This window comes from Heterodontus francisci, chromosome 1 (assembly GCF_036365525.1).
Source record: "Heterodontus francisci isolate sHetFra1 chromosome 1, sHetFra1.hap1, whole genome shotgun sequence".
NCBI classification, from domain to species: domain Eukaryota; kingdom Metazoa; phylum Chordata; class Chondrichthyes; order Heterodontiformes; family Heterodontidae; genus Heterodontus; species Heterodontus francisci.
Window position 1 is genome coordinate 87,415,974 of NC_090371.1, and position 26,811 is coordinate 87,442,784.

General features: G+C 38.7%; 1 protein-coding gene across 1 annotated transcript in view; it reads left to right on the top strand.

Moving 5' to 3' along the window:
* Positions 1 to 26,811, top strand: part of LOC137370623 (protein unc-13 homolog B-like) — a 783,931-nt gene that overhangs the window by 468,164 nt on the left and 288,956 nt on the right. Inside the window, exon 8 of the mRNA XM_068032730.1 lies at positions 7,032 to 7,254. Within this exon, the coding sequence (XP_067888831.1) occupies positions 7,032 to 7,254 (223 nt within the window). The remainder of the gene's footprint in view (positions 1 to 7,031; positions 7,255 to 26,811) is intronic.

Sequence of the window (26,811 nt, forward strand, 5' to 3'; positions counted from 1 at the left end):
GCATCCCAAGAATAGTAGAAAATCAGGAGGCAAAAGGGAGGGAGGAACTTAAAACAATCACCATCACTACAAAAAAAGTAATGGGAATACTAATGGGACTAAAGTCTGATGGCCTTCATCCGAGGGTCTTAAAAGGAAGTGGCTGCACAGATAGCGGATGCATTAGTTGTAATCTTCCAAAATTCCCTAGGTTCTGGAAAGGTCCCAGCAGATTGGAAAACCACCAATGTAATACCTGTGTTCAAGAAAGGAGGGAGACAGAAAGCAGGAAACTATAGGCCAGTTAACTTAATGTCTGTCAGTGGGGAAAATGCTAGAATCCATTATTAAAGAGGTAAGTAGCAGGACATCTAGAAAATCACAATACAATCAGGCGGAGTCAACATAGTTTTGTGAAAGGGAAATTGTGTTTGACAAATTTATTAGAGTTCTTTGAGGATGTATCAAGCAGGGTGGATAAGGGGGAACCAGGACATGTAGTGTATTTGGATTTCCAAAAGACTTTCAGTAAGGTGCCACATAAAGGATAGGGTGATGGTTGAGGGTTGTTTTTGCAAATGGAGGCCTGTGGCCAATGGTGTACTGCAGGGATTGGTGTTTGTAATGTACATTCATGATTTAGACGTGAATACAGGAGGTATGATCAGTAAATTCGCAGATGACACAAAAATTGGTGGTGTCGTAAAGAGTGAGGAGAAAAGCCTTAGATTACAGGACGATATAGATGGGCTGGTAAGATGGGTGGTGCAGTGGCAAATGGAATTTAATCCTGAGAAGTGTGAGGTGATGCATTTTGGGAGGACTAACCAGGCAAGGGAACATACAATGGATGGTATGACCCTAGGAAGTACAGAGGGTCAGAAGGACCTTGGTGTACTTGTCCATAGATCACTGAAGGCAGCAGCACAGGTAGACAAGGTGGTTACGAAGGCATATGGGATACTTGCCTTTATTAGCCGAGGCATAGAATATAAGAGCAGGGAGGTTATGTTGGAGCTGCATAAAACGCTGGTTAGGCCACAGCTGTAGTACTGTGTACAGTTCTGGTCACCATATTATAGGAAGGATGTGATGGCACTGGAGAGGGCGCAGAGGAGATTCACCAGAATGTTGCCTGGGCTGGAGCATTTCAGCTATGAAGAGAGACTGGATAGGCTAGGGTTGTTTTCCTTGGAGCAGAGAAGGCTGAGGGGGGACCTGATTGAGGTATACAAAATTATGAGGGGCATTGATAGGATAGAAAGAAAGAAACTTTTTTCCCTTAGCAGAGGGGTCAATAACCAGGGGGCATAGATTTAAGGTAATGAGCAGGAGGTTTAGAGGGGATTTGAGGAAAAAAAATTTCACCCAGAGAGTGGTTGGAATCTGGAACGCATTGTCTGAAGGGGTGGTAGAGGCAGGAACCATCACAACATTTAAGAAGTATTTAGATGAGCACTTGAAATGCCATAACATACAAGGCTATGGGCCAAGTGCGGGAAAATGGGATTAGATTGGATGGGTGCTTGATGGTTGGTGCAGATGCATTGGGCCTGTTTATTTTTATTTATTTAGAGATACAGCACTGAAACAGGCCCTTTGGCCCACCGAGTCTGTGCCGACCATCAACCACCCATTTATACTAATTCTACACTAATCCCACATCCCCACCTGTCCCTATATTCCCCTACCACCTACCTATACTAGGGGCAATTTATAATGGCCAATTTACCTATCAACCTGCAAGTCTTTGGCTGTGGGAGGAAACCGGAGCACCCGGCGAAAACCCACGCAGACACAGGGGGAACTTGCAAACTCCACACAGGCAGCACCCAGATATGAACATGGGTCACTGGAGCTGTGAGGCTGCGGTGCTAACCACTGTGCCACTGTGCCGCCTGCTGTATAACTCTATGACTGTACACAAGATAAGAACTCGTGGTGTTGGGGGTTATATATTAGCATGGATAGAGGACTGGCTAACTAACAGGAAATAGAGAGTCAGGCTAAATAGGTAATTTTCAGGATGGCAAACTGTAACAAGTGGAGTGCCACAGGGATCAGTGCTGAGGCCTCAACTATTTACAATCTATATTATTGACTTGGATGAAGGGACCGACTATTGTAGCTAAATTTGCTGATGATGCGAAGATACGTCGGAAAGCAAGTTGTGAGGAGGATACAAAGAGGCTGCAAAGGGTTATAGATAGGTTAAATGAGTGATCAAAAATTGGCAGATGGAATATAATGTGGGAGAATGTAAGGCTGTCCATTTTGGCAGGAAGAATAGAAATGCAGAATATTATTTACGTAGAGAGAGACTGCAGAATGCTGCGGTACAGAGGGATCTGGGTGTCCTTGTACATGAATCACAAAGTTAGCATGCAGATACAGCAAGTAATTAGGAAGGCAAATGGAATGTTTGCATTTATTGCAAGGGGATGGAATATAGAAGTAGGGAAGTCTTGCTACAACTGTACAGGGTATTGGTGTGGCTACACCTAGAGTACTGTGTACACTTTGGTCACCTTATTTAAGGAGGGACATATGTGCATTTGAAGCAGTTGAGAGAAGGTTCACTAGGCTGATTCCTGGGATGAGGGGTTTGTCTCCTGAGGAAAGGTTGAGCAGGTTGGACCTATACTCATTGGAGTTTAGATGATTAAGAGGTTATCTTATTGAAACATATTAGATTCTGAGTGGGCTTGACAGGGTAGATGCAGAGAGGATGTTTCCCCTTGTGGGGGAATCTAGAACTAGGGGGTGAGAACAGAAAGTGCTGGAAATACTCAGCAGGTCTGGCAGCATCTGTGTAGAGAGAAACAGAGTTAATGTTTCAGGTCTGTGACCCTTCATCAGAACTGGCAAAAGTTAGAAATGTAACAGTCTTTGAGCAAGTGGGAGTGGGGAAGAAGAACAAGAAGGAAGGACTGTGATAACTGTCTGCCATTTGATGACTGTGCTGCCAGAACTGCTGAGTATTTCCAGCACTTTCTGTTCTCATTTTAGAGGGGGGCACAGTTTCAAATTATGGGGTTTCCTATTTAACATAGCAATGAGGAGGAATTTCCTCTCTCAGAGGGTCATTAATCTTTGGAATTCTTTTCCCCAGAGAGAAATGGAGGCTGGGTTATTGAATATATTCAATGCTGAGTTAGACAGATTTTTGATCTACAAGGGAGTCGAGGGTTATAGGGCAGGCAGGAAAGTGGAGTTACGGCCACAATCAGATTAACCATGGTCTTATTGAGTGGCAGAGCAGGCTTGAGGGGCCGAATGGCCTACTCCTGCTTTTATTTGTTACATTCTTATGTCCTTATAAATACTTGAAGGAGACAAAATTGCAGAGATAACGGGAAAGGGCAGGATAGTTGGACTAATTGGATTGTTCTGTGAAAGTGCCAGTGCAGACTCAATGGGTCAAATGGCCTCTTTCTCTGCTAAACTTTTTTAAAATTCGTTCACAGGCTATGGCCACTATTTATTACCAATACCAAATTGTCCTTGAGCAGTTGGTGGCGAGCTATCTTCTTGAACCACTGCAGTCTGTGGCTGTGTAGGTACAGGGCCTGACAGGCCCTGGTGAGCCTGCCTCACTTACCTACAATCTGGGGCTCCGTGGCTGCTCCTGGTCCCGGGCTGCCTGCACTACCATCGGTGGCCACTGCTCCTGGTGGTGCTGCTAGTACTGCTGAGCTGCTGTCCCTCTGATTTGCTGGCAGCTCTTGGGATGGGATCTTGTTCCTTAAAGGGGACGGCAGTTAATTGCCTGGCAGTCGTTGAATTCGGCCAGGGGTCAGATAAAGAGCTGAGGTGGGGCCACTACTCCCTCCCCCACCCACCTTCCAGCCTGTTGGCGGGACCCCTGTCACCCAAATAAAATCTAGCCCAATAATTCCATTGAATTTTCCTCCTCCCTGCATCCTCATTGTGTTTAAATAAAAAATACTTTTTGCAACATCATCTTCTCCAATAATCTTTTGCCAATCTTTAAAACTATGAAATACCTCAGACCTCAGCTTCCTGTTGCTACCTATCAGCTACAGGGTTTTAAAGCCCAAACTCAGTGCCATTGGCCCTCCACCTACTTTTCTCAGTTGAACGAAATATCTGATTATAGCTGGCACTTCAAGATGTTCACAGATTCATTTAGAGCAAAGCTTCATCTCTAAAAATGAGAGATTTTATCTTGTTATTTCCCCTTTCTTTAAGCCACTGTGCAATAAATACCATGTACAACCTGTTGCTAGGGTTCTGCTCCTGATACTTCAGAACCAACCACAATAGGCCGTGTAAGGATGGCGCAGAGTGAATCTTTCATTTGTTTTTTTACTTCTGTCCTGTGGGAATGTCTTGCACTCTATGAGGAAGCATGAGGAACTTGAAATTTTGTGACACTTAAGGCAGAAATGCATATTCTACCACCACACAGAGCAAAACTTTGATGCAGCAATTCATTGTCACCTGACTCTTATAAATCATATATTGAACAATGGTTCTGAGTGAAATTTAAAAATAAGATTAGGATAATGTATTATTTTAGGTCTATGCATAACAATTTTGCTCTGGAAAGAAGTTTAATGCAGAGCAATGTAGTTTTTTTTATATATATAATCAATGCACATGCATACAAGAACATAAGCCTAGAAATTACTGTGAATGATTGTTACCTTATAAATGGTTTTCTCCATCATTTTAACAGAGTTAATAACCCACTTAAAGTAAACTGGTAGCATCTCTGTTAACATAGTGGAGAAGGACGTTTGATACAAATGCATTAAGTGCTTGGATGATGACAACTACAACTTATATCACACGTTTAACATAACGTAAAGGCGTTTCGCAGGAGAATTATAAAACAGAGTATGACAATGAACCACAAAAGGAGTTATTAGGTCAGATGACCAAAAGCTTGGTCAAAGAAGTTTTAAGGAATGTCTGAAAGAAGGAAAGTGAGGTGGAGAGGCAGAGAGTTGTAGGAAGGGTATTCCAGAGCTTGGGCCTGAGGAAACTGAAGACACGGCCACCAATGGTGGAGCAATTAAAATCAGGGATGCACAAGTGGCCAGAATTAGAGGAGCACAGATATCTTAGAGGGTTGTGGGGCTGAAGGAAATTACAGAGTTGGGAGGGACGAGGCCATGGAAGGAATTGAAAATAAGGATGAGAATTTTAAAATCAAGACGTTGCTTGAACAGGAGTCAATGTAGGTCAATGAGCACAGGGGTGATACGGGAACAGGACTTGATACGAGTTCAGACACGGGCAGCAGAGTTTTGGATGACCTCAGGTTTACAGAGAATAGAATGTGCGGGGAATCCAGCCAGGATTGCATTGGAATAGTCACATCTAGAGGTAAGGAAGGCATGAATGAGGGTTTCAGCAGCAGATGAGCTGAGACAGGGGTGAGCTCAGGCAATATTACAGATATAGGCAGTCTTAGTGATGGCACGGATATGAGGTCGGAAGCTTATCTTGGTGTCAAATGTGACAGCAAGTTTGTGAACAGACTAACTTAATTGGATGTTGCCAGGGGAGGAATGGAGTCGGTAACTAGGGAACGGAGTTTGGAGCAGTGACTGTAAACAATGGCTTCAGTCTTCCCAGTAATTAATTGGGTGGAAATTTCTCCTCACCGGTACTGGATGTCGGATAAGCAGTCTGATAATTTAGCAATAGTGGAGTCGTTGAGAGAAGTGGTGGTGAGGTAGAGCTGGGTGTAGTCAGCATACATGTGAAAACTAACACTGTGCTTTCCAATGATGTCACCGAGCAGCAGCTTGTAGATGAAAAATAGGAGCGGGTCAGGGATAGATCCTTGAGGACACCAGAGGTAATGGTGCAGGAGCAAGAAGTGAAGCCATTGCAAGTGATTCTGTGGCTATGATTAAATAAGAATTGAACCAGCTGAGAGCAGTCTCAACCAGCTGGACAGCATTGGAGGAGGATGGTGTGGTCAACTGTGTCAAAGGCTGTAGACTGGTCGAGAAGGACAAGGAGCGAAAGTTTACCTTTGTCACAGTCACGTAGGATGTCATTTGTGACTTTGATAAGAGATGTTTCGGTACTGTGGCAGGAGTAGAAACCTGATTGGAGGGATTCAAACATGGATAATGTCGCTCATAATTTCCAGGCTGTAGTGAGCCAGCAAAAGCTTTATTTTCTTATTGTTATACTGTTTTGCATCACTATTAAAAGCAAGGAGTAAAAATATTGAGATTTCTATCTAGAACAAAGACACATCAGTTATTCCCCTTGTTTTGCTGAAGTCTTCTTTTTCCCCTTCTTTGCCAACATTTGCATCCACCAGGCAATTGGAGTTATTTCGGATGGGGAGAGCAACAAAGTATGTAATGATTTATTACTCACAAGTACCTTGGCTCCTACATTAGCATGTTCTAACCGGAGAGACCTGGAGTATTCATGCATATAGGGGATACATACATCCCTCATTGTATGATTACGTTAGTGTTATTTTTTCCTCATGTAGTCTTTGTCTGCATAGCTTGCTTTCTTTCTTTTTGTCATGCCTGTGATGTGCAATCATAATATATTTGTTTTCCTTTTATTTGTATTGCATTATAAGAATGAAAACAAAAAAATGACCACTGTATGCATGAATATTTATCGAACAGAGCATGCATGAACCCTCTCAAAGATACAGTTTTGCTTTGATATCTGCACATCATACTGCCAGAAAGAGCGGTAGTTGGAAATTTAGACTGATAGGCCTGCTTTCTATATAATTAAACACCTTAGTGTAAACAAAAATTGAAATGCTTCACCTCTTTCTCCTGATGTGCAGAGTACAGAATATTAACTTTAAAAGAGAGAATTTTTTTTTGTTCAGTTTAACTTTTTTTTTAAATCCACTAGGCTGAAGATAGTACTTTGGTCTAAGGATATTTTTCATGTTGCCTGTTTGATTCTACTTGCCTTGTGGAGTAGACAAAAATAATTTTTCAAAGCAAAACCTGAAGTATTGCACCCTAATCTAGCAGAGGATATCATAGGCAATAGGTGTGAATATTTTCCTTTCTTTCTCGTTTCAGCATTTGAAGATCCAGATAGTGCTGTTGATGATAGAGACAGTGATTATCGTAGTGAGACCAGTAACAGCATTCCACCTCCCTACCATACCACTTCCCAGCCCAATGCGTCTGTTCATCAGTTCCCAGTTCAATCACGTCTGCAGCTCCAAGGAGGTTCACGGGACTCCTATGCTGATTCAATCCAAAGCTATGAATTAGATTACCGGGAGAAAAAAGGAATGAGGTATGTAGTCTATTTTTGGAAAGGTAGCATTTCTGTCTGTGACATTTATGTTGAGTTTTGAAATGAGTACACTATGCGGCCAGCAATCAGACCTGTTATGCTTGTATAGAAAATCCTTTTATTAAATTAACTTTTCATTGTACTTAAACTGCACTGATTTCCTCAAGTCCCATACCATTGAACTTTCAAATGACCAATTCCTTATCATTTAGCTACAGACCTCCCCACTCCCCACCATTTGCCACACTACCTTTGCAACTGTTAATTCACTCAACTATTCTCTCACTTCCACCTCTGATTTCCTTGTCTTCAGCAAGGTCTTCACTGACTTTCATCCTGGGCACTCCATCAAGTCCAAGGGATGCATGCCTGGTTTAGTCGTACATTGCCAGTTCTGGATGGACCACATTGAGTTCTAGCGGCCTTCACTCTCCTGAGAAAACCATCCACTGTTCTAGGATTACCCTGGAGAGCAAAGATAACCCCCAACTTTTTTTCTGCACAACCAACCTTCTCCTTACGTTCCTGACCTCCATCTCATTAACCAAGTGTGAGAAGCTCATAGATTACTCTGTCACCAAGACCAGGGTCATCCTTTTCAGTGGTCTCTGGTTCTTTTCCTCTTGCCCACCAAGTCAAACCTCCCCAGGTTCTTCTTACCACAGTCCTGAAACCCTGTCTCTTCCTAGTTTCTTTCCTATTACCCTATCAAGTTCATCTCATCCATAAAATTCACCTCTTGTTTCCTTAACCCCATTCAAACTAAACTGCTGACCAACCAATTTCCTTCATTGACCCACATGCTAGCAGAAATTGTAAACTGTTTCTTCTCTTCTGACACCCATCCAAAATTGCTGTCTTCACCTTTCTCTCCCGCCCCCAATCATCCTCGACTACTATGTCCTACTGCCCCATCTCTAACCAACCTTTTTACCAGATCCGTGCCCATCTCTCCCACAACTCCCTGATTGAATCCTTGCAAACAAGTTTCCATCCATTCTGCAACAGCAAAATAGCCCTGACCAAAGTCACGAACACTATTTTTTCTCCTTGATCCTTTTATAGCCTATGACATGGTTGACCATGCCATCCTTCTCCAAAGCTTCTCCTCCATGGTCCAGCATAGTAGACTACCCCTTGTTTAGTTTCACTCTTGTAGACAGTGCCTTTATTGTTTTGTTCAAAATACGTTTGGTTTATAATATCACTTTGGGAATCTATCCTTCACTACCTCCTCTTCTATATCTACACGCTATCTCTTGGCAACATCCTCTGCAGACAAGGGGTCATCTTGCACATGATGTTGAGGACACCCAGTTCTATCTTTCCACTATTGCTTTCATCCCCTTCCCTCAATCAGTGCTTTCAGATTGCTTGTCTGCCACCCAGTGTTGGGAGAGCCACAGTTTCCTCAAGCTAAACATTGGGAAGAATAAAGCCATTGTCTTCAGCTCTCAGCACAATCTCCTTTCTTATGCAACTAACTTCACCCACACCACTGTCTCAGATTGAACCAGACTATTTGCAAATTCAATGCCCGATTTAACCTCAAGCTGAGCGTCCACCCCATTTCCATCTCGGTAGCAATGTCTACCTCTCCCCCCACTTGAGCATATCTGCTGCTGAAAACCACATCCATGCCTTTGCTACCTATAGACTTGACTATTCCAATGAACTCTTGGCCAGCCTCCCACATTCTATGCTCTGTAAACTTGAGGTCATCCAAAACTCTGCTGCCCGTGTCCTAACCCGTACCAAGTCCCATCCACCTATCACCCCTGCTGAGCTACATTGGCTCCTGCTTAAACAGCACCTTGATTTTAAAATTCTCATCTTTGTTTTCAAATCCATTCATGACCTTGCCCCCTCCCTATCTCTGTAATTTTCTCCAGCCCTACAACCCTCTGAGATATCTGTGCTCCTCCAGTTCTGGCCTTTTGAGCATCCCCAATTTTAATTACTTCACTATTGGTGGCTGTGCTTTCAGCTGCCAAGGCCTTAAGCTCTGGAATTCCCACTCTAAACTTCTCTGCCTTTCTTCCTGTCTTTCCTCCTTTAAAACATTCCTTAAAACCCACCTCTTTGACCAAACTTTTGGTCATCTGTCCTAATATCTCCCTATGTGGCATGGTGTTAAGTTTTATTTTACAATGTTCCTGTGAAGTGCCTTGGGAAGTTTTACTACATTACTGGCACTATAAAAATACAACTTGTTATGTCATCCTCATACTCATTTATTCTAATGCTCGCCTAATTGGTCATCCAAAGTTCCACTGCCCCTATCCTATCGTGCAACAGTACAAGAGCAAAATACTGCAGATGCTGAAAATTTGAAATAAAAGCAGAAAATGCTGGAAATACGCAGCAGGTCAGGCAGCATCTGTGGAGAGAGAAACAGAGTTAACGTTTCAGGTTGATGACCTCTCGTCAGATGAGAGGTCATTGCTCTGATATGTTAACTCTGTTCCTATCATGCACCAGGTCTTGCTCACCCATCATCCCAGTCCTTACTGATCTACTGACCAGTCCTTATGTTTCAAGTTTAAAACTGTTATCTTTGTGTTTAAATCCTTGCATATGTAGCCTCCTCCAGTGCTACAACCTTCCGCTCCACAACACATTTATCTGGCTTTGACCTCTTGTGCATTTGCCTTTCCCTTCATCAAACCATTGTCAGCTGTGGCCTTAGCTATTTAGGCCCCTTATTCTGGAATTCCCTCCCTAAACCTCTATTTCTTTATCTCTCCTTTTTAAGAACCTCCATACATATCACCTCTTTGGCCAAGCTTTTGGTCACCTCTTGTAATAGCTCCTCTTTTGACTTGCTGTCCATTTTGCTTTATGCTTCCCTGAAGCACTTTGAGACTTTTGCCATGTTAAAGAAGATGTATAAGTGCAACTTGTCACTTTTATCATAGTGAATTTTACAATAATTTTCATGTACTTGAGTTGAGAAATACTTTTCTTCTTCTTGTCTCGTATTGACGCAGGTATCGACAATCTCTGGTCCTTTGACCAAAATCTGCCCCATTGTAAACCTGTGCAAGCAGTGTCAGGACTTGGTAGAATGGTAGGGTTTGAAGAGATCATAGATAAGACCAGAAACTACGAATGAAAGTAGTCATGGAATGAATCCATTCTTTAACTCATTAATCACTATGGCCTCCTTCTGTGCTGTGAGTTTCTATGATGCAATGGTCCTGACAAAAAACCTACATTCCTAACCTCACTCGGATATCCACACAAGAACTTTCTTGCAGAAGACATCAGATAAACAATAAAGAGAAGGAACCTTGGATCATTTTTCCCCATTCTTACTCCGGGGACACCCAGGTCGATTGTGCTGTCACATCTGTTGCTCAGAATGAGATCAGTTAGCCTGCCAGAGAATGCCAGAGATTGAACTTTTTCATTAACTTCTAGATGCTACATTTAATCACTGAATATTTGAGGGGACCTAAGATTTGAATTTTCTGAAAAGGGAAAAATGAATCTTCGACCGTGACTTTAAAAAAAAATTATTTTTTGATCCCAAAATAGCATTTTTGAAAATGCCTCTTACTCCTACTTTTTCTTCTTTTGTTTTAATTGCTCAATCATTTGTAAGTATGTTCTGTCAACTTCTGGCCAGCAACAGATGATGAAGATGAAGAGAAAGTATTCTATTTTTTAAAAATCAAAATCTGTAACTAAAAGAGGAAAGACCTGAAGGAGGAGTACAAATCAACTTCAAAATTCTGGGATAGCATTAGACATTTTTTTCCAATAAATACAAAGTTTTGTTGCAGAAACCTACTAATATAAATTCTGTTTGTGTGTATGTATATGGTTCCTGTTTTTAACTAGTGTGAGACACATGTTAAATAAGCATTATAAGTATTGTCACTTGTAGGCTGATGTGAAATTCCATTTTGGATTGGATGCCAAAACATTTCAGTTATCCCTGAGTAATGCAGCTGTAGAATCGTGATGATTTTTGAGATAATACGTTAAAATCAAACTATCTGAAGGAAAAGAAAGTGAAGAAAGGATTTATATACTTACTAGGGAATCACTCCATGCAATTTCAAAGTAAATTAATTTCAGGTGTTTTTCGTAACTGCAATGTTTTACATCTTTTTAAATGGATTTATAATGTTAATATTGTTTATTAACAGGCTGCAAAATTTTTATAAGTACGTTTATGGTAAGCAATGAAATGTAAAGTTTAGAAAGAAGAAATCACCCGAGGTGCAATATGCTCCTAGATTTATGTGATCTTGAGGTAGCATTTGAAAAATGCATTTCAGTAGCAATACTAGTGGGGCTTTTGTTTAATTGGAATGTAGTTGACATGAACATTAACCAATGTGGGGACTGAAATGCAGTGCACAGTAAATAATTATGTATCCTCCTGTTTCCCATTCTGTCATTCATTTTCCCTACCAGACGATATGATAGCATAGATTCTGCTGCAAATGGTCGTAGTGATCTAGAGTCTGCTTCAGAGTCTAGTCAGCTAACCAGCCGTCAGTACTCCCTCGAAAGTAGGCAGTCTCTAGATCTGTCGGATAGGTGGGTTCTGTTCTCCTTTACAGCCTTGATGTTGCCATGTGATGGTGTGCTGTGGTGCTATGAAGAAGGCATTGGCACAACTGTTTGCATGTTTTAATGTTTCCATATGTGTCATGTCAATGTTTGGGATAAAACTAATTAAAAAAATTATTGTGATAAATAAAGCTAGCACAACTGCATTAATGAATATAAACAAAACATAACCTTTATTTCTTTTTTTGAGGTTTTAAATTTAGTTTATTTTATGCTTTGTCTTATTTTTTTCTCAGTATTCCTTTGACTTGATCTGTTTTCAATATGATTCTCTTTTTTTTTTATCCTATCCCCTATTACTTGTTTCCAAACCTTTTTGTTATCCAATTATACATGCCTTGTTCTTTAACAAGCCGGCGCTCTTTACCACGTAAAGGAAAAGTCAGGATCATACCAGTGGATTCTGGTGTTGGAGAAGACGACTGGGAAAGTAAAGATGAGAAGTTAGGGCAACAGCTCAATGACACGTTTTTGATAGAAAGACAGAAAATCTGGCAAGAAGAAACCCCAAAGGAGAACCTCACAGTGAGAAAAAGCCATGATTGCAGAGAATATACAGATAGGGCACACCAAACAATATTAAGGCATAATCAACTTCTGAATAGAGAATCAAACCTGCCCTATACTAGTTATCCAAAAAAATATAACACAATAGATAGGAGAAGGAAAAAGAAATGCAGACATAGCAGTTTGGAAGATAGTGATGTAGAAAGGCCAAACTATTCAAATAGTTTAGATAATTATATCACTGCAGGAGGAATTATTAGTGATCTTTCTAGCACAATGTCAGAAATAAAATCTAAAAAGTTGAATTGGAATCAGAGTGATCCTTTGCTTTATGGCTATGACATGGCAGCAGCAGACAAACAGTATAAATGGCAACCGATGGCAAAAAGTAGCATGTGCAGAGAGAGTGAGTCATTCAGTAATGACCCTGAAGACATAAGCGACGTAGAAGAATGCCTGGAAGGAATATATGATGAAAAAATGTTGGAGAAAAGGATGTTACCTTACATTTGTGGTGTGTATGACAGCAGTGATTCTGATGAACTTTGTTGCTTGCTTGGATCTGATGACGAGAAAGAGGCGTTGTTGCTTGCGCAGTCATGGCATAAAAATGGCAACACTTCTGTTAGCTACAGGGAACATGTTCCACATGTCCTACAGAACGAATACCAAATAAAACTCAGCCATGATGATGAAGTTGATGACAGATTCATCCAAACAAGAATGTATTCATCTCAAAGTGAGGAAACGAATGAAGATTTTGTTGATGCAATGGATGAACTGCAATGCCTGGTAGCATCTGTGTCTGAGTACTTAGCAAAGAAAGAAGAGGAAATTAGTAAGTTTGGGTCACTTCCAAAGACCTGGAACAAAACAAAGTCTCAAGGAGAGAGAGTGGGCCTCAGTATAAGTTTTAGTGAAGATAAAGCTGGATGTTGCCATACACAAGGACAAGAGGAACAAAAAAGGCTGATGCAATCTGCTATAAAAAGTAGTACTGAGAATAACAATCAAAAACTGGACTCCATTCCAGATCTGACTGGAGTGAAGAATACCATGCAGTCTCTGTTCAGCTCAATAGGTGAGAAAGTAGGAGTGGGTAAACAGCAGCAGTCATCTGTGGAAAAAATAGTTTCTGTTACTTCAGGAAGTCTAGACAAAAAGAATAAGGAAGAAACTGGTCTTCCAAACTTATTTTCCCTGAAGCCTACAACCAATAGTTCAACAGCACATGCTCCCATGAATGTTGAACCAGAAAGAACTGTTACTTTGCTATCCAAATTTCCATTCCAGACTTCTGATAGCAAAGAATCATTTTCCTCTAATGCATTTAATACAGCAGAGGACAAGCCTGTACTTACATTTATACAGCACAAGGCACAGGAAGAAACTATTTCTGCGACAAACGAATCATCATTATTGCAGAACACTGTCATTGACTCATTGCTGGAAAAACTGAATCCCTTAAAGTTCTTTGTGGAAAAGGATTTGTCAAATGATTCTCAGAAGGATAATGGGAAGAGTAAAAAACATCAAACTTTTGAACCTGAGAACAGAAATGATGTTACTAATAAAAATATAAACTCATATGGTGAAGAAAAAAATGCTTCACAAATATTTAAAAAATGTCTTCACTTTGATGAAATCAGGAATAGCTCACAAAATAATTTTGATGGTAATTTACATCAGCAGAATAGCTATTTAAGTAATGTTGATGAACAGCAGAAACGGAGTTCTCCAGATAAATGTACAGGTCATGTGGTTGAGTTGTATAACATGACAGAAACTATACAGCCGTCAATCCCCTTGATTCAGGAAAACAAAGATGAGCGTACTCCTGAAATTCTGGGACCACATAATCAAAATAACGATATGGAGAAAGAAGCAAAAGTTTCTCAGAAAAAGGAATCTTCTTCACATTCCAAGTCTGACACAACAAACAGCTCTGGAATTAACTTGGGATTTTTTAACCCTCTTAAAAAATCACTAAGTCAGGTTCTCTTTTCTTCATTGGACAATGAAACACAGATCGCTTCTGGGAGCACATCCAGATTTCCTTTTTACAGATCTGCAGAGGATGTTCGAGATGAGAAAGAGAGAACGAAAGATGATCAGACTTTCTCGCTTGTTGGAAAGTTAAAACTTCCCTTCTTTTCTTCTGACAACATCTCTTCTGAAAATCAAAAAGAAGCAAAGTGTGAGAGCAGACTGTTTTCTGTAAAATTTCCTGTGAATGACAGAACATCAATATCAAAACAAGAAATAAACGATAAACCAGAGTCAGATACAATTAGAACATCTGGTGATGACAAAGAGAGTAAACAAGGTATGTTTTTAGATATTTTTAAATTCTCATCAAATTCAAAACAAGGGACTGATGCTGTTGAGAAAGAAAAACAGAACAGTAGCCAACAAGGATTTTTTTCAGGCTTGTTTAAATTTTCCTCAGGTGAAAATGCATCTACATCAAAGTCAGAATTGAATGATAAAGGGGGTACAGACAAAATTATGGGAACAAGATCTGAACAAATAGATCTAAATAAACAAGTAACATTTTCAGATGCAGCAATATCTTCTTCTGATCAAAGTCTCGCAGGAGCTAAACCTACTTTGGAATGTGAGTATGCGACATCAAAGGAGAACACACCTGAAACAGATAAACTAACTCACAGTGAGCACAGATATTTTTCAGGCTTTTTAAAATGTACTTCAAATGAGAATTTATCTACATTAAAGCAGGAAGTTAGTAGCAAAGATTATTTTGACAAAATAGTGAGAAAAGGACAAAGAGAATTTAATGAAGACACTTCTTTGAATATGTCATTAAATCCATCAGATCAAACTGTCAAATTGGTTAAAGATGGAAATGAGACTGTAAAAGCAAACCATGCAGCTGAAAAAGAGGAAGACAACAATAACCAGTTAGGTTTTTTATCGAGCTTCTTTAATTTGTCAACAAAGAAACAAGAGGGCATAAATTCAAAATGTGAGGGTCCTTTAGGTTTTTTAAAATTCATGAATAAAGCTGGGTCTGGTAAAGGCAAAACGGAGAACCAGGATGAAGGTGGTCAGGTATATTCGCTCTTCACAAATGTTGTTAATATGGCAGAAAAAAAGACTGATGAAAAATCATCTTTCAATTTGTTTGAACAGTTTTCTTCTAAACCAAAGGAGAATAGGGATGAAGACACAAAATCAAAATCTAAGGAGTACTGTGATAAACAGACAAGATCATTTTGGCCCTTTAGACAACCTTTACCTACATCAGAGAGTACTGTTGATAAAGGTAAGAATAAAGTACAACAGTACCTGAATGAACATGATTTCCCTGAAATACCAAACACTTGCCAGGCTCAATCTTTAGCAAAGCACTATAAAAGTGTTCCCCAAGATTTGCAAGAATTGAAGCAAGATACAACTGGATCACTAGAATATGAGGTTACCTGGCACGATTCATATGGAGACAGTATAGTATACGATTTGTCACCAATAAATAATGGAAAATCAATAGAATTGTCACCTTCATTAAAAAGTCATACCGATTTAAGCAGTTTTAATCTTGAATGGGAATTAATAACTAATGACTCTACTGAAAATTACTCACATGAAGATGCCAGTATTTACTGGCTAGATGATTTTACAACAAATCAAAATGCTTTCCAGACTCAGTTTGGAAAATGGAACAATGGAACAGGTGAATATTATGATGTCATAAAGTTATCGATAAATGAGAAAGACACCAGTATTGAACAGTGCAGGTGTTTCCTTACAGATAAGACGGAAAGTAGCATGGAACTTGATTTTTTAGATCTTAATGTAAAATCAGGTGATGCCAATGTGCCATTTTCATATCATGATCTTGCCCAAAGAAGTGATGAATGTGTGAGCAGAAATTTGGAGAGATATTGGAATTCATTAGAATGTGATGAAACTAATGAAAGGAATTCGTTTGTGGAAGTGCCTATGGATTTAAGCTCTTCTGGCAGTGCAGTTACTTGGCTTTTTACAGAACAGCAAGAATTGAGTAAGAATGAAAACTTATTTTGCATTAGCAATTGTCAAGAATACCAAGACTGGGTAACCTTACTTGAACAGGGAGCATGGTGGCTTTCGGATGATGCTGAATATGGTTACTACATTTATAGTGATAATCAGTACATATATTCTTTGCTTACTGATGGCAGTGGCCAATATGTGTATGTGTGGAGGCCAGACACAGATGAAGAGCAAGAAGAATGGGAACATTATCAACAGTTGAATGGTGATTATGATATAGGACTCAGTAATAACATGGTTTTTGAATGTGGTTTTAAGGTGCCAATTTCAAGCGATTTGGATTTATTCTGGTACAATGAAGAACAACAAATTGAATCAGAAATTGATGACATACCTCTTGATCTTTCTGTGGTTCTTGAGAAAAATAAACAGGTAATAAGTAAACATCTGGGTACTTTCTCACAAGTATTTAAGGAGTCAATAGAATGGGACAGAGAAGAGCCGTTAGACTTTTCTTCAAAGCACAAAACATGCAGGTTGGAAAAGCTTAAGATGGATTTCATGTCTGAACAGCAGCTAGTTCATCTGCATGAAGAACTTCAAACTACGGCTTTTGATCTTAGAATAGTCCAAAGTGGTCATTTGACTCATAAGAAATCTATAATTGATGCAGCATTAGCAAATGAAATTTCTGATCATGCATTTAAAAAATCACAGTCTAAATCCTTGACACAGTCTACCTCAGCAGGGCTATTAAGTCAAATTCATTCTTCTGCTAAATTATCAGATGCTTCGTATTCTGAACAAAAACTCAAAGAGCTATCTGAAGAAGAACACAAACAACCTTTTAGAAAGATAGCACATTTTTTCTCTGCATTGGGTGGTTTAGTTGCAAAACAAAGTGTGGGAAATTCTGATCATTCTGATTCTGCTTTAGCAGATGCAACATCTGACACTCTGGCAAAGAAGGCATTTGAAATGGACAGGGCTGGAACTCCTCTATTGAATGATATTGTGAGTAAAGCACAGCAAAATATTGGAGATGTACAACCTTCAGTTACTCAAGAAGATTATACATCAAATAATATATTTGCTTCTGGGATAAGAAGCTTAAAATCTATTTCCACTAACTGGAAAGTACACACAAGTGTAGCCGCAGAACAGCCAACTTTTGTTAATGAGAACTACAATCTAACAAATCAAGATTTGCCAAAACTGGTGCCCAAATATGATCAGTTGCCATATGATGAACACAGTGCCTTATGGCAAGGCACAACCAAGACTCACTTGCAGCCAATATTTGAGAGAAACTCCAAGATAAACCAGAATTCAGCTACTGCAATACCTATTGTCAAAGTTGTATCAACTGAGATACAGTCTCAGTCACACCAAGTTTCTGCTGAAACTTCCACGATGACTGCACAGGACTCATTCTTTAAAAACCCTTTAAAACTTTTTAACCTTTCAGAAAGTCAGTCTGAAGTCAAAAGCGATGAGGGAACTCGAAATGTTTTTGATTTTTTTAGAACAGTCAGATCAAAGGAAGAGCATATCTCTTCAAGCTTGAATTTGCCAGGAGGAACAGAGGACAAAACGAAAGCACTCAAGAAGGAGAACGATCGAGTGATGACTATTCCTAGTACTGCAGAAAGACAGCCTTCTAGCATTTCATCTCTTTTAGGCTCAGTTGGTGGCTTCTTTAAAATGGAGACAGGTCCAGTTCAACAACCAGATGTTTTGAGTTCAACTAAAAATAAAAATAAAACCTCATTTTTAGATCAGAACAGCATGCAAAATAAAATCCAGAACAACCAACAGGAGAATGTGCCTTTGGAATTCTCAAAATGTGAGGCGTTACGTTCAAGGCCAAGAGGCTTGCAAAAGCAGCAAACGTTAATGGAATGGAATACTGATTATGAAGCTGGTACAATGAAAGTAAAACCATTGCATGGCATTACTGAGAAACCTGTAAATGTGAAAAATGCTGTCAGTGGGACAGAAAATAAAAATGTTTCACCTCCTCTGATGCCTGCTAATGAAACCATCCCAAATAATGATAGATCATTGATCGGTGAATCATCTGCACTATGTATGGAATATGCCTCTCTTGCTGAAGTTAAATCTGAACAGCATATTTTGAAAGTCGAGCTTTCTGATGCAAAAGAACTTTCAAATATTATAAATAAATCTGCTGTTACAATTTTGAATAACCAATTTGATATGGAAAAGCCCAGTTCTCAAATCGTTACAAAACTACAAAAAATGGACCAGGATCAAGTTAAGTGTCATGCAGCTGCTTCACCACGAGATAAAGAAAAAGTAGAGCAAAAACCCAAAATAGGTCTCTTTAATTTATCCTTTGGAGGAGGTGATTGGAAACTTCTGAACATTTCAAGCTCCAAACAGCAAGGAACAAATAAGGGCATATTTTCTTTCTTCAGTTCAGCAGACGAAACGTCAAATCCTACCCAGGTCCCGAATAGTGATCTGTTCTCATCTGGTGCCAAACAAGCAGGCAATTCAGAAGGATTCTTCAAATTACCAACTTTCTTCTCATCAACTCCCTTGGTTGAGAAAAAAGCAAACAAAAACAGCTCGATTTTTAGTTTCTTTGATGTGGGACTCATTGATGAGAAAAAGGCAAAACCAGAGCTTTCTAAACCAAGTTTTGAGGAACAAATTGAAAAATATGTAAAGCAGAATGATAAAACAACTGTAAGTCATGCAGGAGGTATCACAGAAATGGAGCAGTTGGACATAATAGCAGCGGTTCTGCAGCAAAACAGTACTGCAAATGATAATCATAGTAATTTATCATCCTTGGAATGCTCAGCAACAAACAATGAAAACAATAAACTTGTAGTAGATAATGATGTTTGTGATGGAAACACTTATGCTGCTGAGGACTTGCGTTTTTCAGATCAGAATGAAAGCCAAGATGCACTTGATGTAACATGCCATTTTAAAGATTATGATGCTCATATAGTCGTGACAGGTGATTGTGTCACCATATCCAACTCTAATTTTGTTAATAGTCTTAAACCAGATTGTGTCAACATTGATAATTGTATTGGGGGTGAGAATGTTGTGCATGTTAATGTTGCAGATAAAGGTGAACTGCAAACTGATCTCATAAGCAGTTCAGTTTCTATGGTTGAAGAATCACATAAAAATGCTTTTGAGGACTTGTGTTCTGAGATGACAAATGATTCAGGCAAGATGGGTGTAGGGAGAATGATGAATTGGGAATTACAAAGTTCCCAAACAAATGACTTAAAAAACCTGATAAATAAAAACCAAGAGCCTCTAACAGCCTGTACAGTTCCTGGACTGGCAGATTCTAGTGAAAATGTGAAGCTGCCTGCAAATGAAAAGTCTTTGATAGACTCATCAGTAGAAATGTTTTCTGGTTTTATGTCAAAATTGAAGCTGTTTTCTACAAGTGAATCTAATAAAAGTTCAAATAGTTCAATTTCATCACTGCAGTCAGTATTTACAAACTCAAGCTCAGTATCAAGCACTCAGCAGAGAAGCTCATTTTTAAATTTGTCACAAGGTAGTCAGACTCTATCTGCCAAAACTGATCTGTTCAATATGTTTAAATTACCTCCTGAAGAAACAAAACCGGATGCAAATTTGGAAACTGCTTCGTTACAAGAAGAAATTGGTGAAGTTAAAGAAGGAAAATATTTGCAAACAGTGAAGGATTCTGAAAAAATGTCCGTTGATGTCTCTGAATGTAATGTGAATATTCATAGTAATAATAGTGCTCATACTTTACCAGAACAGGAATATAAGAGCTGCACTGAAAACAATGCCCTGTTTGTCCATGAAAACACTAAAGGCAGGGAGGTAGATAACAATATGGAGGATACGGAAGCTGTAAGTGAAATAGCATCTGACAGCACATTTGAGCCAAAACCCCGAGAAATTCTTAAAACAGATGAAAATATGCTCTCTTCAGATGCCCAAGAAAAGGAAGAGTTGACAATTGTAGTTTCTACGAATGACACTCCCTTTAGTGCTGATGCAGCAAATGTAGACCTTCCACCTTTGGAAAATAACATTATAGAACTAGATGATGCCATCACCAATATTGAGTTTCAAGATAAAGGTACAACTGTTTCACAGACCAATGTCAGTACATGTGATGGGCCACTTTCTGGTGGTTCACCAGCCAGCACATCTTCACGAAAGATTGATTGTGAGACACCCAAACCAGTTTTTGAAGTTCCTAATGTAAGAGCACTTAAATTCAATTTTCTATCTTCTGGAGACGGTGGCAGGGCCTTTAGTTCTTTGTTTTCACAGCAGCCATCTCCTAAAATTAGCTTATGCAGAGACACTGGGTTGTTATCAAGTTTCAAAAAGTTTTCCAAGACATTTTTTGAAGGGGATGCTGATCAAATAGTGAGAGGGGAGGAAAATACACAAAGTTCTGTTTTTGGAAAACTGGACGATACCGCGTTTCAAAAAAAGGGGATGACTAATCAAGTTAATACTGTAATCACAAAGCAGCCTTTAGAAAGAGATAAAATACATATCCAAGACATTTCAAGATCTGATTTGTTAGGTCATAGTATAGCTTACAAAAGCCAGAGTGGCCTGTTAATAGATGAGGTCAGAATGGGACAGTCAGAGCAAACATCAGAAGTTATAGGTAACATTGCTGAAAATGAAAGTCATACCAATACCTGGAAAGAACAGTCATTTCTTACAGCAGAAAATACAGATTTTTTGCAAGGTAGTCCAGATGTAATACCTTCAGAAGAATCACCTGAACGACTGTGTGTTAAATGGGAGAAGATACCTGAGAATGAAAGTAGTATTTCCACTGCGGCCTGCTCATCTCCAGAGGTGGTGATTGGATCACAGGAGCAAACGTTACACAGTTTGGATCTTTTGAATGTGAAAAGGCCAGTTTAAGTTTAAGCATGATAAATGGCACCAAAAGGTTAACCATTTATAATGCATTAGTAATGTAGTAGTAAAGTACATGTATTGAAATAGTCTTGTGATTTTATTTTTTAATTTGTCCCTTTACATTCTGGAGTTTAATTTATGTTACAGTCAGGGCTCCAGCTCTTTTAGGCCAGACACCTAAAACCACACCCCATAATTTGCAGGTCACCATTTGTAATGGTTTGTTGGCTTAACTGAAAGAATCAAGAAACCACATCTGCCTGAGTTCTTGCCTTTCATATTTGTTGTAGGAACATACTTCCTACCATAGACCACATACATCTACCAATCTTTTTCTAACGCACAATCTATTTAAAGAAAGATATCATTATTAAATAATTGCAATAGAATGAGAGCAAACAAAATGGGCATTCTTTTACCTTACAAATCACAAACTAAAATACAGCAAATGGATTGGAAGCCATATAAATTATAAAGTGAAATAGTTAACCAGGGTTATCCAGTCTATTGTCACTCCCTTGTAGCAATTTGCTGACCATGTCCACCACATTTTCTTGCTACATTGTAATACATTGACTGTTGGCTTTGGCATTCGTGTAGATATTAAGCATTGGTCCTTTTCAGCAATTGTGGTACCTAAGTTGTTAGACATCCTTTGGCTTTGACCTTTTTATCATTATGGATATTGACTTACATTCACTTTTCTTACGAAGGACATTACTTTCGAATAAAATAGCACTATATCATGAGCAGTTTTGCTGGCAGCCATCTGATGGAGGTGGTGAAGAATGTGCTGGCACATTTATCTCCTGTCGATGAAAGACATCACTTTTCCAATGTTGTGGTTGTAAGAAAGTGTACTTGAAGATTAGCCAGGTTGCTGTCAAGATCTGGTCTTCTATACAGTCCAAAAATGATATATGTTGCAATTGTGATGACCTGTTCAGTTACATCTAAGGAATCATTCATCAGCTTTGTCAGAAATATTGTCAGAGATTGTTTCTCATCTTGAATAATTGGTATTCTAGCCAATTTAGATGCAAGAACTTCTAAGGAATCGAATCACAAATGTGATAGAGACATGACTGCATTATGATTAGATATAAATGTATTGCTGTTCTGCACCAACAACTCTTTCAAACTACTAATGAGAAGACTATAGAAGCCCCTCATTAGAAAGATATATCTCATTAGTTCAAGCTTTTGAACAAATATGCAATCTGAGCTAAGATCCTTGTGAATGGCATCATGTGTTTCTCACACAACAGTTATAGTAACTTCTTAAGAACACAAGAGATCTGAAGTGTTGATACAGGTTTCTTAAATGCTCCTTTGATAATATTTATTATGTTCCATGAGATATTTTGTATGATATCTTCACAATATCTCTCTTGTGCAGTTGAGCAGCTTTACTTTGTTCTTAGGATTCTAAATAAATATCTTCCTTCTGGAATTACAAGTAATTCAATGATGTTCACACGCTTTATCTTTTTAATGGTTGCTTTCTGTAATTTTTCTTCTACTTGCTTTTCAGACTATCTGATGTATTATCACCATGCTGGCACAGAAACATGCTTTGTGTTTAACGCAAAGCAATTTGTCTTGGACATTTTGCTCCCGTGTTGCTGATAATATTGTATGAAAGACAATATTTTCTTAGGAACAATCATCCTGCTACATTTTCAGACCAATCTTTTATCATTGTATAATCTTGTCCGATATTGGGTTCAGGTTCAAACCAAGATGCAGAAAATACTTGCCATTCATAGATAAATGTGTTCCACTTTCCATCTCTGCATTGACCGTCAACAAATTTTGAAGAACAGCATAGTATTCATGCTCTTTTTTGCTTTATGAGTCCATGAAGGATCCCTTTTTGGATTTTGTTTGCGTGCTTTTCCAATAGAGGAGGGCAGCTGACTGTAGGTTTATGGGTATCTTGCAATTGCACACACAAGCAGCATGATCTGCAAGGAATGGATGCCACTGATTATCCATGAAAAAATGGAATTATGGAATTACCACCGGTTTCAGCAAATTAAACTCAAAGAACTGTTCCCACCCATTTGAACTTTGATTGAATTGGACTGTGATGTTACAGAGAGAAAAAAAAACTTTACATTTGTTTTGCTAATTCATTGCCCCACAAGTGTAAGATTTGGAAGCATTTTCCTGACTTTAGATACAGGTTCCTACCAGACAGCAACATGTTTATATATTGCTTCAGTATAATCGTTATTTTGATGTACAGTCAGAGTTGACTGGTTAGTAATGTACGTCCTGTTCAATTTCACTTATCAAAATCTTTTTTTTTTCTCTCTCCCATGGTTATGGTGTTTTTATACATGTTTCTGGTGTTTTTGTGGATTTTTATACCTACTCCCAGGATACATACAAAGTAATATGTATTTAACTTCTTCTTTCTTGTTTGGCCTCCTTATCTCGAGAGACAATGGATAAGCGCCTGGAGGTGGTCAGTGGTTACTCTCTGCGTAACACCCACAAAGGCTGATAATTCAAACATATGAATCCAACTGTGAGCCTTCAGCATTATATATTTGTCTAACTTGGATAATCTTGAGGGAAGATTTCAGTTTTTATTACTGACAAGGAAATTGTGAGTGTACATATAACAAGTGCATTTATGATTTCACAATAATTAGTAAGTGGCAGAACTCTTTCCCCATCCTACTCACCAGACCAAAAAAAGGGTGTCTCGCCGATTTCCAGCTTCCAGAAGGCTATCTTCAACTGCTGTGGACTTCATAGGATATCAGTTGGAATCCATGAAGTAAAACTTTCCCATACAAAGGATCATTTGCCATACTTTTGTGTATTTTTTAAAAGACTATGGGCATTTTCTCATTACAGTGACATTCTTTGTTCAGAACTTCTGAACACAAATGACCAACATGAAGGTCAAAACAGAAAATAAATCTTGATGTCTCTTTCTGTCTTTATATTACTCGTCAATCTTCTGGATAACTTAGAGGCCACCTTATGAGGCTGTAGGTTTTGTTGAGGTAATGTAGTCTACAACAGATTACAATATTGAGGCATAGATTATTCTTCAAGCTGTTGAAGAGTGGCTCATTTATGGAAACCCACCCTTGAAAACACAGCCTATTGCTTTGTGCATTCTTTTTGTTTGAACTCATAAGAACCTGTTCATAAACATTAATAAAAGAAAGCATTAGCAACCATATTAATAAATTGATCTCTGTAACCTTGTATTTTGGGTAGCATTTAATCGCCATCAAGTTCCTTGGCTTTTTGTCACATTGGATTCCACCTGTCCAAAAAGGAATTCAGTAAAGGTGGGTTGTTACCTTTTTAATCATAGCTTCTCCCACAGATAATTTTTTTTCTTTCATGGGATGTGGCTGTCACTGGCAAGGCCAGCATTTGTTGCCCATCCCTAATTGCCCCTGAATGGCTTGCTGGGCCATTTAGGAGGCCAGTTAAGGGTCAACCATATGGCTGTGGGTCTGGAGGCATGTAGGCCGGACCAGGTAAGGAAAGAAAAATTCCTTCCCTAAAGGACATGGGTTTTTGCAACAATTTCAGATTTCTTTTTATTAATTGAATTTAAATTCCACCAGCTGCTGTGGTGGGATTCGAACCTATGTCCCCAGTGAATTAGCTTGGGCCTCTGAATTATTAGTTCACTGACATTACCACTACACCACCATCTCCCCATTGTGAAACACAGGTGTGTCAAGTAGTGACAGCAGTCTAACAGCTGTTGTTTTTGGATGCCTGCTTGACATGACTGCTTGGGAATCATCATTGTATTTTACATTTTAGGTGATTCTTTTGTTCTATAATCTTGTGATTCATATAACTGTATTTTGCAGACATACACAATTTTTTGGCAAAATCTCATCCTTTGTGTTCATATGAACTTCCAATCTAAAGAGAAATTACTTTTATTTGGTATTTAGATGTGCAGCTATTCAACTGCATAACTGGTGTAGAAAATCCTCCTTTTCAGCACACTGACAAATTAGACATGTTATATAGTCTGTCAGGACGAGTGGTCTTTTCTTCAAGGCTAATAGTTGGTCCCTTCTTAATATACCTGAAAACAAATGAAATCAATTTGAAAATTACCATTATAATAATTTCATAACAAACATGTCTTTCACTAGTTACTTTTTGGCAGTCAGGTTTATTTATTTATTTAGAGATACAGCACTGAAACAGGTCCTTCGGCCCACCGAGTCTGTGCCAACCATCAACCACCCATTTATACTAATCCTACACTAATCCCATATTCCTACCACATCCCCACCTTTCCCATATTCCCCTACCACCTACTAGGGGCAATTTATAATGGCCAATTTACCTATCAACCTGCAAGTCTTTGGCTGTGGGAGGAAACCCACGCAGACATAGGGATAACTTGCAAACTCTGCACAGGCAGTGCCCAGAATTGAACCCGGGTCATTGGAGCTGTGAGGCTGCGGTGCTAACCACTGCGCCACTGTGCTGTACCAATTTTAGCTTAACTTATGTGAACTAAATCAGGTGGAACTGAAGAGTTGCAGTTTCACCTGTTTGATAAGAGTAATTGGCACAAATAAATTGCACATAGTTTACTTTTAAATGAACTTACATATGTGGCTCAAGTGCTAAAACTTACAACTGCACAGCTGAATATTCCCCAGGTTAGCCAATGCATAATGCTTAACTAAATTATCTAAATATGTGGTTCGATTGCATCTTGATTCTTGAAATTTTGAAATATAGTGACTAGCAAAGTATGGGATAGTGATGGGTCCATTCATGTTTGTGACCTTTCTGAATGTTGGAGCCCTGAGTATTATTTGCTTATCACTTATTTTATACCACAATAACATTATATAAGTCCTGACTACCATTTATTTTCAGTTACAGATCATTGTTTTAATTATAATTTAACACAACGGAAAAGTTCGTAGGAAAAATAATGTATTTTATGTATAGTATCTTAATACGTATATATATATATATATATATATATATATATTCTAGGTGTTTTGTGGAAGTTCTCAGTTTTAGTTTGCTTTATGTGGAGGTGACTATGCGGCAGTTTTGTCTTTAGTCTGCTAAGTGTAATAGCACCTGCTGCTTCTGGTACTGTGTGTTGTCATTGCTCTTTGGCATATGCCATTATAATTACTCAGTAAAATGTACTTTTTAAAGAAACTCTGATACATAAAAACTGACAAATTAAAGATCATGTGTATGCATAACAGTCGGCGTTGTTAAACTGATCAATTCTAAAACTAAACAAAATAAACCAACAGTTAATTCACTACTTTTTGGTCAATAATCCTTCAATCAGAACTGATGTAGAAAAATATATTTTTCTGGTGGAGAACAGATGATGGATTTTACTTATAATATAGAAACCAATTCAAAATTCTCTTCCTTTTCATACATGGAATTATGAGGGGAGGGAAATTACTTCTCATGAAAGTCAGTGTAAATTAAAAAAAAAACTTCAGAATTAAGTAGAGATTGTGCAAGGTGTCAAAGTAAGCAAGTATTAAATTCCAC